Source organism: Pteronotus mesoamericanus, unplaced genomic scaffold (genome assembly GCF_021234165.1).
Source record: "Pteronotus mesoamericanus isolate MK-2021 breed Mesoamerican mustached bat unplaced genomic scaffold, CSHL_Meso_final scaffold_582, whole genome shotgun sequence".
Classification (NCBI taxonomy): Eukaryota; Metazoa; Chordata; class Mammalia; order Chiroptera; family Mormoopidae; genus Pteronotus; species Pteronotus mesoamericanus.
The window spans coordinates 4,160,954-4,176,990 of NW_026555323.1; the positions used below are offsets into that span (position 1 = coordinate 4,160,954).

At 52.8% G+C, this 16,037-nt stretch overlaps 1 protein-coding gene across 1 annotated transcript in view; it reads right to left on the bottom strand.

Moving 5' to 3' along the window:
- Positions 1-16,037, bottom strand: part of ALDH1A3 (aldehyde dehydrogenase 1 family member A3) — a 29,977-nt gene that overhangs the window by 2,101 nt on the left and 11,839 nt on the right. The window contains 8 exon segments of the mRNA XM_054561942.1: positions 2,162-2,236; positions 3,056-3,213; positions 4,542-4,706; positions 9,156-9,340; positions 11,302-11,404; positions 13,075-13,188; positions 14,484-14,662; positions 15,687-15,752. Of these exon segments, the coding sequence (XP_054417917.1) occupies positions 2,162-2,236; positions 3,056-3,213; positions 4,542-4,706; positions 9,156-9,340; positions 11,302-11,404; positions 13,075-13,188; positions 14,484-14,662; positions 15,687-15,752 (1,045 nt within the window).

Genomic DNA, 16,037 nt, shown 5'->3' on the forward strand with positions numbered 1-16,037 from the left:
GGTGTGTACAGGAGAGAGCGGATCAATGTTTCTTTCTTTCTCTCTCCCCCCTTCCTTCCTCTCTAAAAATCCAGTAAACATATCCTCAGGTGAGGATTAAAAAAAAACACGAGGTGAATGACTCTGGATGAATGACTTTCAGCTGAAGACACAGAAGGCACGGAAGAAGCAGAGGCCCAAAGCCCCAGCCTGGGCTGTGGCCAGAGGATCCATGAGGGCCAGGAACACAGAGGACCTGGAGCGGCCTCAGAGCACACAGCTGGGGACCAGCCGTAAGAAGAGCGAGGCCCGGGGAGCGGCGAGAGGCTCAGCACAGATGGGACACAAGGGTGACCACAGCCGCTGAGCGAGCGTCTGTGATAAATGTCACTGCTTTCAGAGTGACAAAGCCAGGTGACCCTTTCCAGACATCACAGCCTCCCACAGGTGGGTAAAGATTCACGCACAGGGAAGCACATCAGCATGATTAGCAAGAGCAAAACCACCTGGAAATAACACAAAAGTCCATCCTAGGAGACCACCAATGAAAAGAAGAACACCACATCCCCAGCGCGTCACAAGAGCAAGAGGTAGTTCACTCCTGTTTCATTTGGAAACAGAAAAGAATGCATGTATCTGCATCCATTATGTGCCTAGAAAATGCACAATAACTTTGAAAAGAGAATTTTTATCCTCACCCGAGGACATTTTTTTCCCCCTATTGCTTTTTAGAGAGAGAGGAAGGGAAAGAGAAAGAAACGTCAATGTGAGAGAGAAACGTTGACTGGCTGCCTTCTTGTACATGCCCAGACTGGGGCTTGAACCTGCAACCTGGGCATGTGCCCTGACCAGGAATCAAACCCGTGAGCTGTTGGTCTACAGGATGATGCTCCAACCAACTGAGCCACACCAGCCAGGGCCCATGTGGATTTTCCTGTGACTGTATTACTTTTATTGCAAAGCAAAGCAGAAACTAAGAGAAACACCCTGAAGAAAGAGAAACTGCAGGTTTCCTCTCGAGACCTGAGCAGGATCAGGTCCCGGAGGGCCCGTGGGTGGGCGGCAGGTCGCCAGCCCGGCCTGGGCGGCCGTGGACGGGGAAAACCATGGAATCCACCGTCCAGAGTTCCAGCAGAAAAAAGGGGAACTTATTGCAACATGAAGACATTAATTAGAGACAACTGAAAATGGAAATCGGTTTTCAAGTCCCTTTCCAGGCTCCCTGTGAATTATGTTAAAGTACTTTATCAAAAGCCTTGGGAAAATACATGCCAAGGGTCAAAAAAACAGACGTTCAAACAAGTCCCGACTGTGGCTCAGCAGCAGGAACATGGACTGTGTTCGGTGAATACTTGCCCGGCCCTGCTCTGCGCCAGGCAGAAGGGTGTTAAGAATTTGAAAGCGCCATCGTGGGGGTGGGAAGGGACACAGAGGTGACGCGGGTGAGAACAGGAAGCAGTAGTTGGTGGGAGTCAGTACACACTGGGAGTCAGGTGGGTTCCGCACACCCGCAGCTTCCACAGTCAAAAACATCTGCTGTGGGGACTGCGCTTCTTGCTGTGGGAGGGCTGTGCCGGGGGCTCTCCGACTGTGAGGGTGCTGATTGGTTGGAGGCAGCCAATCAGAGAGGACCCATGACCACGTGTGCCCAATGGGGGACACCAAAGGGAACCGGGAAAGATGATGCGCGCTGTGGGTCTGATGGAACCAGGAGGCTGGGCAGGAAATGTCACATAGGCCTCTCAACGAAGTACCAAGAAGAAGCCAAGACGCCCACAGTCTGTCCCTGGGACCTCTGCTAATGACAGACAGGGCCAGAGCCCCGCCTGGGAGAGAGCCTGTCCTCCTTGCTGAGGGCCAGGGGTTTGAGGGAGTAATTACACTCTATGGCTGGCAAAAAAAAGGGCCCTTTTCCAGTTTCGCCCTTGCCCTCATGCAGCATCTACTGAAGGTGCCCAAAGCGCGTCAGAGACACACAAGCTGAGGCTGGAGGCTGGTCCTGGAGCCTGAAGGAGCAGAGAATGAGCCAGAGGGCCGGGCAGGAGAGAGGAGGGCGTGCGGGTCCAGACCAGCCCCAGAGGGAGGGGCCCCGAGCCATAGTGACACCCAGAGGGACACACAGAGACAGACTGGGGCATCTTATTCACCCTGCCAGCTGGTGTGGAGGGACAGGAACACTTACAATTCTCTGCCATTGCCCGACATTTTAAAGCCACCAAATGGAGCCTGTGCGTAGATGGCGTTGTAGCAGTTGATCCTAGAAAGAGAATGAGGAGATGCTCGTGGTTACTTGGAGGGGACCCACCTCAATCTGGGGCGTTCTGGCTCCGAGGCGCTCAGTGCAGAGTGTTGCCGAAAGATCGGCTTTGTGTTACAGTTTTAATAACGCAAACGGTGTGCTTTCAGCTTCTGCCTTCTTGTTCTTCCCATCAGGAGAGATGATCTGAATGAATATCCTCAAGTATAAAGCTCTGACTTTATAGGAAGGGGGTGGGGAGGGGGCAAGGAAGCAGAGGAAAATTATGGTGTAGAGGAGTAAGGATTAGCTTTGAAATGGGATGGAGCTGATCTCAAAATTCTCCTGCTTCTTGCCTGTTGGATTTGGTCCATATTCCTCAGCCTCTCCGAGCCCAGTTCACCTTTATCAACTAATATTCTCTTTAAGTGAGGACACAGTAATCTGTAGAATGACTGGCGAAGCAGGCATTTTTCATGCATACTTTGCACAGAAGCGTGAATTGCTTTTACAATCAGAATAAAAATATAAAGCCAGAGAGAGCGAAGTCGGAGGGGCACCAGAGCTGGGTGGCCGGCTCTGAGCTCCATTCTGCCATGTGCTAGCTGTGTGATGCTGTGTGACCCGAGGCGGGTCACGCCACCTCTCTGTGCCTATGTTTGCTCATGTATAAAATAAAGACAATAATGGTACCTATCTCAGACGGCGGTTGGGAGGGTTCAGCAAAGCAAAGACAATGCCGGGCCGGCAGCAGGTGACTAGAAGCTCTCTGTTAACAGAAGGGCCATGATGCTGCTAAGCCAGCCGCTCAAGAGAGCCGAAGCGCATGCCTCTACTCACCACACAGTGCCGGACTCTAACGCGGAGGCCAGCTTCAGGGCCTTGTCCAGGTTTTTGGTGAACACGGCTGCTGTGAGCCCGTATTCCAGGCTGTTTGCTCTTTGGATCACTTCTTCGATAGTTTTGAACTTCAGTATTGGCTGCACCGGTCCAAAAATCTGGGATCGATTGCAAACATGGTAATGAAAGGCACATTCCAGGAAAACACACATGCCCTGAACAGGCATTTCTTGGTTGCATGCCTTTCCTTATACCCTAAGTGCTCATGTGCACAAAAAAAACATGACCGGACAAGAAAGTTTGTCCAAGGACATTTTTAGCTATCTGTTGGTTGCAATCTGAAGGGAAGGGTTAAAATGAAACAGAAATAAGAAACCACAGCCCGAAGTATATATTGGGTTTCAGATCTCTCATTGACATCGGGGCACTGGGCGTTGGAGTAGCCGGTGTGCTCAGATGCGCAAAAAACAAACCCTTGGACACTTTTCTTGGGAAGTTGTCCCAAAGGGGGTTCACCGACACAGCTGTAGGACCATGCGTCCTGACCTCTCGTAGAATTGCATTTTCCACCAATGAAGATGACCCGACATGATTCCGTCACACTCCCCAGGGAGGAAGTCAACAACACAGCGAAGAAAAGGAAAAGCAAGAGCTAAAGCCTGAACATGTACAGGTAGTTTTGGAGGGAGCTTGGAATCGATTTGATATTCAGCATGATCAGAATCCTGCGGCCCGGTGCCGGCCTGCCGAATACCTTCCCACCTTCCCAAGGAGCTTTTGTTGTGGGGCGGGGGGGTTCGAGAGCTGGGTCTTACGCCATCATGGTAGTGGTAGTGACCCATAAAAACCTCAAGGAGAAAATCTATAAAATTCACTCTTCCATCCCAGGGTCTGACCACTTGGGACTGTGGCGGGAGGAATTGGTTTCCACCCAGCCTCAGGGCGGGGTTGAAAGACAAAGTTAGTCGTCGGGGGGGACACCTTAGTTTCCACTATTTATTTCCAAGGACACCCATGATGGAAAATCTCAGCGGGGATCTCCTTCGTGATGTGTTCTTTGAATGAACACTGGTTTAACGTCAGTCTGAGCAACTGAAGGCAGCTTTGCGCCTTCAAGCCACCGTTCCTGGTGAAATACTCAAGTGGCAGTCGCCTTCCGTTCCGAGATGTGTTAGAAGACGGAGAAGGATTGTTGTCGTGTAGAGATGATGAGGCGTGAGTGGAAAGGGGGAGTTGAGACATACACACTCTGCACCCTGTACACAGGACGAGGGATTTCCAGAAGCAGGGGGTGGAGGAGGGCAAGATGGCTTCCGTAAGAACCCCAAGGGGAAGGAAAAAGGACACTCCGGACAGAAAAAAACGCTCCCCTCACAAAGCCACCTGGAATCACTGAGCCACAGGGCAGACCCTCGTACGCAAAGCCCAGCGCCCCTCCCCCCACAAGCTCAGCAGGCCCCATGGGCTGCTGCTTTTCCTGCAGTACCTCCTCTTTGGCAATCCGCATGGTGTCGGTGACTTCCGAGAAGACGGTGGGCTTGATGTAGAGCCCCCTGTCTTCCATGGCCGAGCCCCCACATTCCAGCTTGGCTCCCTCCTTCTTGCCGCTCTCAATCAGATCGAGGATTTTATCAAACTGGGTTTGGTCAATCTGCAAAACAAGAAGGAGTGCCTGACGTCCTTCTGGGTGGTGGCTGCCCCCTAACGCACCCCACCCGGTGGCTTTCAATAGGGTCAGCTTTCTTGCCCCTAAACGTTCTCGCCAAGTCATAAATTCGTGAAACGAATGTGCCTTGGATGCAACTGGTCCCCATGTACCACTCAGGGCTCTTTGGAGCAGGACGGAGCTGGGAGACAGGCTATGCTCACCCTCGCCAGGCGTGGGGTTGGTCCGTATGTCTGACCCCTCCATGTCACCAAGCAAATCCGTGGGTAATATGAGACCCGAGGGGTCTTATTCTTTTCTCTCCTAACTCTGTGCATCCTGCGAGGGTTGCCAGGTTTAGCAAATAAAACTCCAGGGCACCCAGTGAAATCTAAATTTCTGAAAAACAAGGAATGATTTTCCTAGTAGAAGCATCTCCCAAACCATTTTTGGGAGATAGTTATGCTAAAAAACGTATTCACCATTTATTTGAACTTCAAATCTAATTGGGTGCTGCATGTTTCATCTGGCAACGCTGTGCCCTGCTCACAGGGCGCTCTGGGTCAGGGGAACGGTTGTTGGAATTCTCTGTCTGCGGTGCAGGGGAGAAGGGGGACGGGAGGCTGCCTGCCTGGCCCAGCATCCCCAGAGACAGAGTGGATGAGGCTCAAGGTGGGCTGGAGGGGCTGCTCCTTCATTGGTGGGGAGTCAGCTCACCAGGAAGTCTCCAACATCTAGCATCTTGTCTAGGGGACTCCCCAGCCAGAGCCTGGCCGGTGCAACCAGCTTAACACTCAGCTTGTGGGCGTGGCGTCCAACCAACTGTCTCAAGGTGCGGAGAGCTCTCCCCACCCCCGCTGGTCCTTTTCCCCAAGTGCGTGGGAGGCCTGTTCTTGACCATGACTTTGCTGCTAGCCCCTCCTCTTTGGGAGAGAGAGAGCTTTGATAGGTGTGCTAGAGTTGAGCTTTTTAGATAGAAAACCTGATTTCGTTGGAACAAATTTAAGGAAAAAAATAAAACAAAACAAACCCAGTGGTGCATTTGGTTGACTGTGACTGAGCACCAGGCTGGCTTTATGAGAAGGGATGGGCAGAAACCATACATGTCACCGGACCAGTCCATTCATGAAGTGTGGTCACGTGTCAAAATACCAAGGTGGGTCCGTATCTCACACCTTATACCAGGATAAGTTCCAAACAGATCAAAGACTTAGCCACGGACAAAGAAAGCATAAAAGTTTTTAAATTCTCTCACATGCCAAAATAAGCCTGTAAACTTGAAGAGCTGATGGCATTTCTATGACTCAAAATCCAGAAGCCAAAAAAACAAAACAAAAACCCTGATAAATTTGATTATGTTAAAAAAAACAAAAAAAGACAACATCATAAGCAAAGTCAAAGGGCAAAATAAACTGGGAAAACTTCACCGGTCACATCATAGAAACAGAGTCAATCTCTAGTACGTAGAGAGTTCCTAGAAGTGATAAAAATGATGAGCAATACCGCAGCAAAACATGCACACCATGTGCACAGCCAAAAGAAGAGTAAATACAGATGGCTTTTGATCCTGTGACAAGATGTTCTACCTTACTCATTGTAAGAGATACATGCATTTTAAAGCCAAGGGAGATGCCATTTTTAACTATCAGATGGGCAAATACCCACATTGTGGTAGTGGGTCTGGAGAAACAGACAAGCTCCTACAAGGTTGGTAGGAGCATGAGCTGATTCATCCTCCTGGATGTTAGCTTGGCAATGCTTGTAGAACAACGCTTCACAGGTGTGTTCTCACCCAGCAATCCTACGCAGGGAGTCTGTCTTGTGGATTTCCTTGCACGTGTGCAAAATGACATACTTGGTGGCATTGCACGTGACCGCACACGCCCGCAAGGTCATCAGAACATGCCACTTGAATACTGGTGGAGTCATATGGCAGGAGTCTATGTGTCTGTGACAAAGGACGAGGCAGGTTCCCATGGACTAGTACCGACTACTCTTCCAGTTTCTTATTAGGGGACAAAAACTGAGGTGCAAAACAGTATAGATATCACAGTTAACTTTTGGGTAAAAACCTAGGGAATCAGGATATATATCCATATGCACTTGCATACACATAAAGAAATTACAGAGTGATGCACAAGACACTAAGAATGTGGGATACCTATCGTGGTGGGGGGCGGGGGGGGGAAGGAGGGAACCAGGCCCAGGCGAGGAAAACTTTATGCGTGTTTTGGGTTTCCACGCATGTGTATGCACTCACATTTCAAAACGTAATTCAAGCAACTGCCACCGTAATATCTCAGGGTTTTCTCAACTTCTCTCTGGGTCAACTGAGTCTTGGGTTCAAACTTGCAGGTGTGATTCTCACCTCCTCCTGGGAGGCCAAGAGGGCTTTCCGGCTTCATCAAACTACAGTGGCTGCTGGCCACATAAGACCAGGCCCCGCGCCTGGCTGTCTTGCAGCACTGGGTCCCCGTGGAGACCCTGCATCCAGACTCGGCTTCCCCGGCGGGTCCACGTGACAGAAATACGGTCCCTGCAGGACCGGCCCAGGGCTGCACTGGGCCCCCTGGGGCGGAGGCTGGATCAGCCCCGCCAGGTGGCCTGCGTGATGTTTACACGCCTCGCAGCTCAGTTGCCAAACAAACCTGAGTGATTTGGGAGCATTGCAGCCAGCAGTTTGCCTGCAGCAAACAGGGATCTGGGTCATGGAGCTGTTTTACGGGCATGAGACAGACCTAACTATTTAGACAGCTGTAAGTCCTCCCAGAGTGAAATCTTATTACTGTAGATGAAAAAGCACTTTGGGAGAAAAAAAAAAAACACAACCCAACAGCATCCTAAAATAATACGCTGAGGTCGGACGGCTTAAGTGAGCTTTCAAAAAGAACTTTCAGTGGAGGCATCAAAAGCTCTGATGAAATCAACACCCATTCTGCTTGGATCTGCCCCCTTGGAAAGAGGTTCCTCTATCTGGCTTCCAAAGTCAAGCCCGGAGCCTTGGAAAGAGACTTACGAATAATGAGGGGGTAAAAGAGTTTCCTTTAGAACGGGATCAGCCCACATATTTTCCCATGGATTCTGGATCGGCTGTAAAATCATGGTGGATTTGACAATGACTTGTGGCTGGGTTCATGTTCAGATATGAAACCCAGCCAAGGCCGCCAGACAACCTCTGTGTCGCTGGCACGGTGGGGAGTGTTGACCACAGGCAGAGATACTGCTCTCCCCCAGGGTCACGTGGCATCAGAGCTCCAGAGCCTGCGGGCACCGTGGCCAGAATGCACCTCGTCCACGTGGTCCTCCTCCGTCCCCAGCCAGAGCGACCCCACAGGTCAAGCAAGAACCGACTGAAATGGCCAGAGTCACGCACAGCCACTCATTGCTGCTGAGATCTGAGAGCCGGTCATTTAATGCTCCCTGCTTTACAAAAAAAAAGGCTTACCCGGTGCCTTGAAATTTTTAAAACAGCTGTCAATTACTCCCATTTTCCAGTCGAGGAAACTGAGGTTTGGAAGGTGCTTGTGACTTTTCATACGGTCACAGAGCCAGATCTGTGCCCCGCTCTGCAGCTTCACCGTGTAAACACGCGGTGCAGTGGGTGAGCGGCGAGTGGCTGAGTCCCGACACGTGATTTGAAACTTCGTGGCCGGGGTGGGACTTTGGCTACAAGCAAAGTGGGCTGCAGCCAGACTCCATTTCCATAATGCATGGGATGGTCAGGCTGCCCTCTTTTAAATATTTACCCATGGGCTGGACTGCATAATTAGTAAGAAAGTGATACAGGATGTGCCCTTTTAAAGGGGCTATAAAACCCTGTGGTTATGATCATTTTCATCCTGTCAGTGGCTTCTCAAACCAGGTCCCCCCGCCCCCGCCCCCGCCCCCGACCTCTCTGCACCGGGATGTTGTGGTTGCTGACAGTCACCTTGTCCTGTAACGCACACAGGCTTGACGGCATCTAGGCTGAGACCACCAGCTCCAGGCACAGCCCCCGCCTGTCTTGGCAGCCCTTTGGACAGGGTTACAAACCCTCTTCTGCAGGGAGACCAGCCTGGTAAGGCAGCTTGGGCCCGGGGATCTCTCCTGGGCACCCTGGTGGCTCTGAGAAGGGGCGGTCTTGTGGCCGGAGGGGGCAGGCACATGGCCTTACAGACTGGGAACGGCCCCCACTGCTGGCAAGGCCCCGAGTTTGGCATCATTTGCTGCAAAAAGCAAAGCCTCTTAGTGTCCAGCCCTGTTTCAAAACCCCACTGAGACCCGACGGGGATGCAACCGGACCATTGGTTGGCGCCTAAACAGAAGCCTTAAGTGGGAAGGCCAGTCAGCCCCCCGTAGGCGTTGGGAGGGACCCTGGAGTCACGCTGTACCGCAGTGGCCCAGGCCAGGGCCCGAGGAGCTTCCTGGTTCAGCTCCCAGACACGCACCGCGGGTTCCCCCGCATCAGTAGGTTACCTGGGGCCCCTGCTCCGTTCTGGCATCGAAGGGGTCTCCGACGGACCGTTTCTTGGCGTACTCCACGCTCCTCCTGACGAACTCCGCATAGAGCTGCTCTTCCACAAACACTCTGGAGGCGGCTGTACAGCACTGGCCTTGGTTGAAGAACACTCCCTGATGGGCACACTCCACTGCCAAGTCCACTGCAGGGAGGGGGGCGGCGGGGCCGGAGGAAGCATTAAGTCGTTAGAGCAGGACGGGCCACAGCTGCAAGTCTAATTGCCCACACAAGAAAACAGGCTCCGGGACTCCAGAAATTCATTTCATTCTCAGCGCTTCCCAAACACAGGGGATGGGAACCAGGACCTCCGGGTCCACCGCATCTGGGGTTGAAGAAGTCCCCACTGTGCTAATAAGCTCAGGGAGTTGCCTCTGTCCCCACTTCACTTGCTCATGGGCCCCGTCCTTTTTTGGAGGACTAACGTCCTCCAGAATAACCTTTGCTAAGTATTTGCTGTAGGCCCGTTGGCGAGAACTTTTAAAGGAGCCCGTGCTTCCTACCTTGCGCGGCAGAAAGGGTCTGATTAAGTTCATGTAACACTGCGCATGACTTATAAGAGTTAAAAGAGAGAGGAAGCGCTGATTCTGCCCGACAAAGTCTGAATCTCAACTGCAGAGTTGGCCTTGAATTAAAACCAGGGACTGAAACCGAGCTAGAGGGTGCTTAGTAAGTAAGATCTCTGGGGACCTGCTTAGTGCGTACGGGTGATACGTGAGATGTCTTTTACATTCGGGGGGGCGTGCGGTTTTTTAATGTTAATCCCTACCACCACCGCCACACACACACTGGTGAGGAAATGCAGCTTTTCTTTGCACGGAGCAAAAGCCAGGACCCCCTTGCGCAGGTGCATGAGCACCAACACCTGGCATTGCTCTTGGCGTAACTCCAAGCAACGCTGCCCTTGGCTTTGGGAGGCAGGCGGTCGCTGACTGGCTTCTGTGTAAGTCTGTGTGGTAGCAGGACAGCATCCTAAGGTTCTTGTCCCTCTCTGCACCCCCTACTCTTCGTGCCAACTTAAAAACGCCCTTCCTCCAAACTCACTCATTCATTTCCTGACCGAAGTGGGGGTAGTGGCTGCCGTGTGGGAGCTGGTGGTGTGTTGTCGCTGATACCGTACCTGGCGGGCCAGGGACGGCAGGATTTAATGTTGCGGACCAGCACCGCCCCCACAGGCAGAAGGAGTCTTGGGTTTGAGTTGCAGTTTTTCCACTGGGAAGAAAAGGGCGTGAGCTGAGGCGCAGATGGGGTACCCAGATAGGGCGGCACTCAGCAAAGCCAGAGCCCTGGCTCTTTCTACGCTTGGAGCTTGGAACTCTGAATGTGGGTCCCAGTGGCCAACGCCCACGTGGCTCCAGAAACCATTAGCGACATTCACGATGCTTCCGCAAGGGAGCGCCAACGCAGGCAAAATGATAATAATGATACTAGGCAGTCTGCTTACATAGTCCTCTCTCCCACGGAGAGCCAGCCCCAAGGAGAACAAATGCCACCGGCCACTGGGTCATTTTTCTCAGAGATATTTGCAATTCCAACCTTATCTGAGCATGGAATGGAAGGCTTTGTTCTTCCGGAAAGGAATTTCTGGCACGAATGGGCAGGTAGGGGAGGCTGTTCTTTGCAACAGGTAAATAGGGCACTGGGCTGCCTGAGAGGGTTGCTTTTCTGGGGAAGAGGTGGCGGAAGCCATTTCAAGTCTTTGGAGACCCTGAAAGTGCTAGACGGATACCGGCTCCAAGGGTAGAATGACTAAGGAGGGGGACCCACCTGCCCTGTTCCTGCTTCTCTGGCCCTGTGCTCCGCCCCTGCCCGCTCAGGGGTCTCTGAGGAGAAACTGGCTTTGTCCACGGGGATGGGAATGTAAACTTAACCTTGAAGGGCAGAATCAGGCAGCCCCCCAATGACCACCTAAGACACGTCCCCCTCCAGGGGAGCTCTCTATCTGCAATAAGGCTGGTGTTTTATCACCATCTGCCTATATGTGGCAGGGCGCCCCAGGTGGGGAACATCCCCATCTTGCACATGCGTGTGTCGGTCCTGAATTCAGCAAAGGGAGCGACTCCCAAATTCCCTAAAGCCCAGCAGAGCCCAGCAGGGGGAGCTCACAGTCGGCGTCGGCGCACACGATGCAGGGGTTCTTCCCGCCGAGCTCCAGGGTGACCCTCTTCAGGTTGCTCCGAGAAGCGGCTTCTTTGACCAGCTTCCCAACCTTCAGGATAACAAAGGGACCAGATTAAACCTTGGATGTGGTCAGACGTGGCCCAAATGTTCGTTACCCTCCCTGGCTGCTCCCAGTGCCTTGTGACCTTAAAATAGCCAGAACCCTTGGTCTGAGCTGCCCCCCACACGGGGGTGGCGTGGGAGGCTTAGGAAGGCCCAGCGATGCGCTCATGGCTACACAGCTGGCCAGTGGAGGACCTGTCCCTTCCCTGTCCCTTCCCTGTCCCTGGGGGCCACCCCTGCTGGCATCAGGCCAGTCCAGCTAGTCTGAGGAAGGGGCAGCTCCTCTACCTCTCGCTAGGAAGGGAGCTCGTTCTGTTGGTCTCTTTGGTATCATCTGAGGGAGCCTCTGAGCGGGAGTTAGGGGGGCAGACCTTCAGGATGAGGAGTCAGTTCTATGGAAATACACGCTAAGACCGGGACCTCCTCCAGGGGGCGGGGAGAACCAGTGGGCTGTGAAGTACAGAGGACCCCCCACCAAACCATGATGCTCAACCTCCCGCACGCCCCGGAAGGGTCCCTCCTATCATCTCATGCGCTGCCAGGGTGGAGGCTTGGCCTAGGACACCTGGGTGACTTTTCTTGGGTCTACAGGACAATGCTCCAACCAACTGAGCCACACCAGCCAGGGCCATTCATTTCTTTTTTTAAATACAGAGAAAGTACTGTCTCATTAAAAGTAATCCCATATACAGACACATGTAAACCAAAGGGGGAAAGTTTTCATCTCCCTTCACCCTAGGACCCGCCCCAGAGGTGGCCCTGGTAAAGAGGTCCCCGGAAATCCTTAGTCAATTTCTACCTCTCTCCATACACTTTAGCTAATGGGATCACATTATATATACGTGCCTACAAGTCACTTTTTTTTGTATTTTGTATATATACGTTCCTGCAAGCGACCAGGACAGCTTTCCTTACTCTAAAGACGGTCAACATTGCACAGAATGAATATAATGTACGAGAAAATACAAATGCTTGTGAAATTACTGCTCTAAGTAGTTGCTGCAAAATCTAAATCAAAAGTTTTACACATTCCCAGATGTGTGGTGGGTCTTGCCAGAAGGGCCTCCACCTTAGGAACTGTAGGTGCCTACTGTCCCCTCGCCTCATTTAGACCAGACTTCAATTTTTTCCGGTCTCACGGGTGAAAAAGGAAGAGTCCAATATGCATATGATTTTGCATTTCCCCGGTTACTGGGGAACTAAGTCAAGCTTTTTGGGCATTCAGAATTTCTCTTCTCTGAGCTGCCTGCTTTGCCACCAATCAATTTGCCTTTTTTTTTTATTGATTTTTAGGAGCACTTTACATATGATGGCTCTGTGCCTTTGGGGAGCTGCATAAATTTCGACTGCCTTTCTCCCCGCTTGTTATTTGCCCTTTGACCTTAATTACGATGTTGTTTGTCATAGGGCTGTTTCCCATTTTTATTTTCTCTTACCAGCAGTTGTTCCTCCTAAGGATTCTGGGTCCTAATAAATATAGATTTAGATTGGAAATGGGACCAGTGAGGTTTCAAAACTGATTGCTACGTATGAAAACCTAGTCAGATTCAAAAGGAAAATCGAGTCACAGCCTCTCAAAGGAAAAGTTCCCAGCTGTCCAATCAGGCAGCGGACGTCACTGTGGCCAACAGCCAGTCGGGGGCAGGGGCGCGTTACCTCTGTGGATCCGGTGAAGGCTATCTTGTTGATCTGAGGATGAGAAGAAATTGCTGCTCCCACCGTGGGCCCGAATCCTGGCACGATGTTCACCACACCTGGAGGGAACCCGACCTGAGGGGACACCAAGACGGCATTCGAGTAAGAGAAGGGACCAGTGTCCAGCATGGACCCACACTTGGGCTGAGAGAGCCATGGCTAAGTGATGTCCCCAAGCAGAGTGGCGTCCCCACTGGGAAGTCTGGGCGCGGTCACCTGTTGGCCGGGGGCGGGGGTGGGCGCCAGGGTGCCCGCAGGGTTCCATTTTCATTTCTCCAATCTGCCCCATTCCTGTCTCACATGGCCACACAACGTCACCCCTTCAAGGATCTCGCTTGCTGCACCGGAGTCACACCCGACCTGCTGCTCTTGCAGGTAGGTGCTGCCCCTCCTTTCACACGCACGCCTTGTGCTTTGCACACGCGAGGCCTCCGGATTAACCGAGACCGGCATAGGGGAGCAAGGCAGGGGGCGCTCTGCCCCGCGTGCCCAGGGTCTTATCTGAAACTCATTGTGTTACAAAGGCAACATTTCAGGACACGGTGCTTGAGATTTTCGTTTTCCTAGACACTGTTTTTTAACAGTTGGGATTTTAGAATCTTTAAGTCTCCTTAATAGGACTTATTCGTGCCCCACGTCACTGGTCAGAGGAAAATGGGAAACGGGTCAATTACTGGCTGCGCCAACCAACCTTCCACCGAAGCAATAAATTTTCTGAGTTGTGCTCCTACCAGCTCGGTGGAAAAGTGATGCACATGAATCTTCTCACCCACCCCTCTTTCCTGCCTGTTTCTTCTTTTAAATCTTTGCAGCATTGAAGCTGGGGACAGAGTGACTGAACCGTGTCGCCCCGTGTGTCTGGAGGGAGGTGTCCCTTTGGGCTGTTTCCCTGAGGAGAGATCGGCCGCCCGAGAGCAGGGCGCAGTTGAGTCTGGCTGGGCGACAGTCACTTCCGCAGGGCTGCCAAGACCACTCTTCCCAGGCGTACACGGATCCTTTCGGGCACCACAAATGCAAGACCCCCCAAACCTCCAAATATTCAGTTCCCTCCCAAGCGACCGTCCTGCAAATTCTCTGGGGAAAACGTTGGGTCCTAACGTAGACGTGAGCCCATAGTGAGCGCTGAGTCTTCTCATGCAGATCAGCGGGAAGAATAGAGCTCTTTTTAGATCAGTGACCAGGAGCAGGAGGAAGAACGGGCAGTTGCCAAGTGAAATAGGCGTCATCCCCTTCCCACTCGGCCGTGAGCAGGCTGTGCTGTCACGCACAGCACCGCGCGGCGGGGCAGCTTTACCTCGGCACAGTGGCCGGCTGCCCGGGGGCGGGGCTGTTATCACGAACCCATAATATTTTCCTTTTGGACGCCTTACCTCTTTGATCAGAGAGCCGAGATAGAGGGCGGTGAGGGGCGTCTGTTCTGCAGGCTTTATGACAATAGTGTTCCCACAGCACAGAGCGGGCGCCAGCTTCCACACCAGCATGAGCAGAGGGAAGTTCCACTGCAACGAGGCACAGAGGGCATGGGGGGACCCGGATTCAGCCCGCTACCCTGTTTCGGGTGCCCAGCAGAGCCTCTGTGGAGGGCACTTGCTTGGCACGGTCTAGATCTGGGGTATCAGGGGCACCAGAGGCGTTTGCACCAATCCGAATTGCTCTCCTGCCTGGTGCTTCCTAAGCGCATTGGGGGTGGAGGGCGGGGGGATGCTGATTGTTATTCTTTGCAAAGAGGATCCCAGTGTCTGGGCCCCCTTGGAGCGCCTTTAGTGTGTTAAAGGCTCTGAAGTTTCCTGCAAAACTGAGGCCCGCCTCTCCTGAACCCAGGTGCCACCCGACGCACACCAGTCCCCCAGGGAACGGGCGCTTGGCGAAATTCATCTTGGGAACCGCTTTTCTTGTCATCTTTCGACTACAGAGGCAAGGATGCCGAAGCCATGGTGACAATAAGCTTAACAAAAGCCAGTGCCTGGCGTTCGCCGTGTGCCAGGTGCCGTTCTAAGCACTTCACGACACGTGAACTCGTTTGATCCTCACAAAGCAGCCTGAGGTCGCCGCATTATCGCTGCTATTTACAGAGGGGGCTTCCCGGCCCCTGCCAGGCTGCTCACTGCCAGGAGAATAAAGTCCCCGATGCTCAGCCGCCGAGGCCACTGGAAGCTGGGCCCCCGCCCCCTGACACAGGTGTTCCTCCTCTTCCGCACTCCCTCCCCCATCTAAGCTCTGGTGCCTCCAGCTGTCCCGCCACTGAAGCCCCCCAGGCACTTCCAGGCCTTTGCTCGTGCCATTCCTTCACTAACAAACCCCTTTTTTGCCTGTTGCACATTCTTGCTTATCCTTCAGGGCCCAGTTAGGAGACCATCTGGGCCCCTCTGTCTGGAATCCAGGCCGCCTTCTGCTACGTGCCCAGAGTTGTCCCCTGAGCGCGGGAAGGCGGGCGGATCCACCCTGGTGACCCTCAAGCACCGAGCTCCATGCTACAGAGCAAATGCTCAGTTAATGCCGGCGACAGCCAATCAGAACACACCGCACATTGGTTCTACGGGCCCCAAGGGAGTGGGTTGCAGGGATCCAGCTACTTACAGGAGTGATGGCCCCACACACACCTATGGGCTCGTGCCTGGTGAAACACACCACGCTGTCATCTGCAAGAAGGGTTACAGGGAGGGGAGGAAGGCACGTTAATCTAGAGGGGCGAATTTTAAGTAGGAACAAGACAGGAAATGAACCCAGAAGCCCACACAGGGGTCAGTTCTAAGTCTTGTGTCTATTACACAAAGAAGCGGTTTCAAGTCAATTCCGAAAGCAAAATTCCTTAGGAGGATCAGCACAACGCCGTTCCTTTTTGGGGACCGGGAAGGGACTGGAGAAATGGCCAGAGGCGCTCTGCCGAGGCCACCTGGTGGAAGGGAAAGACAGGGTCCCCAAAA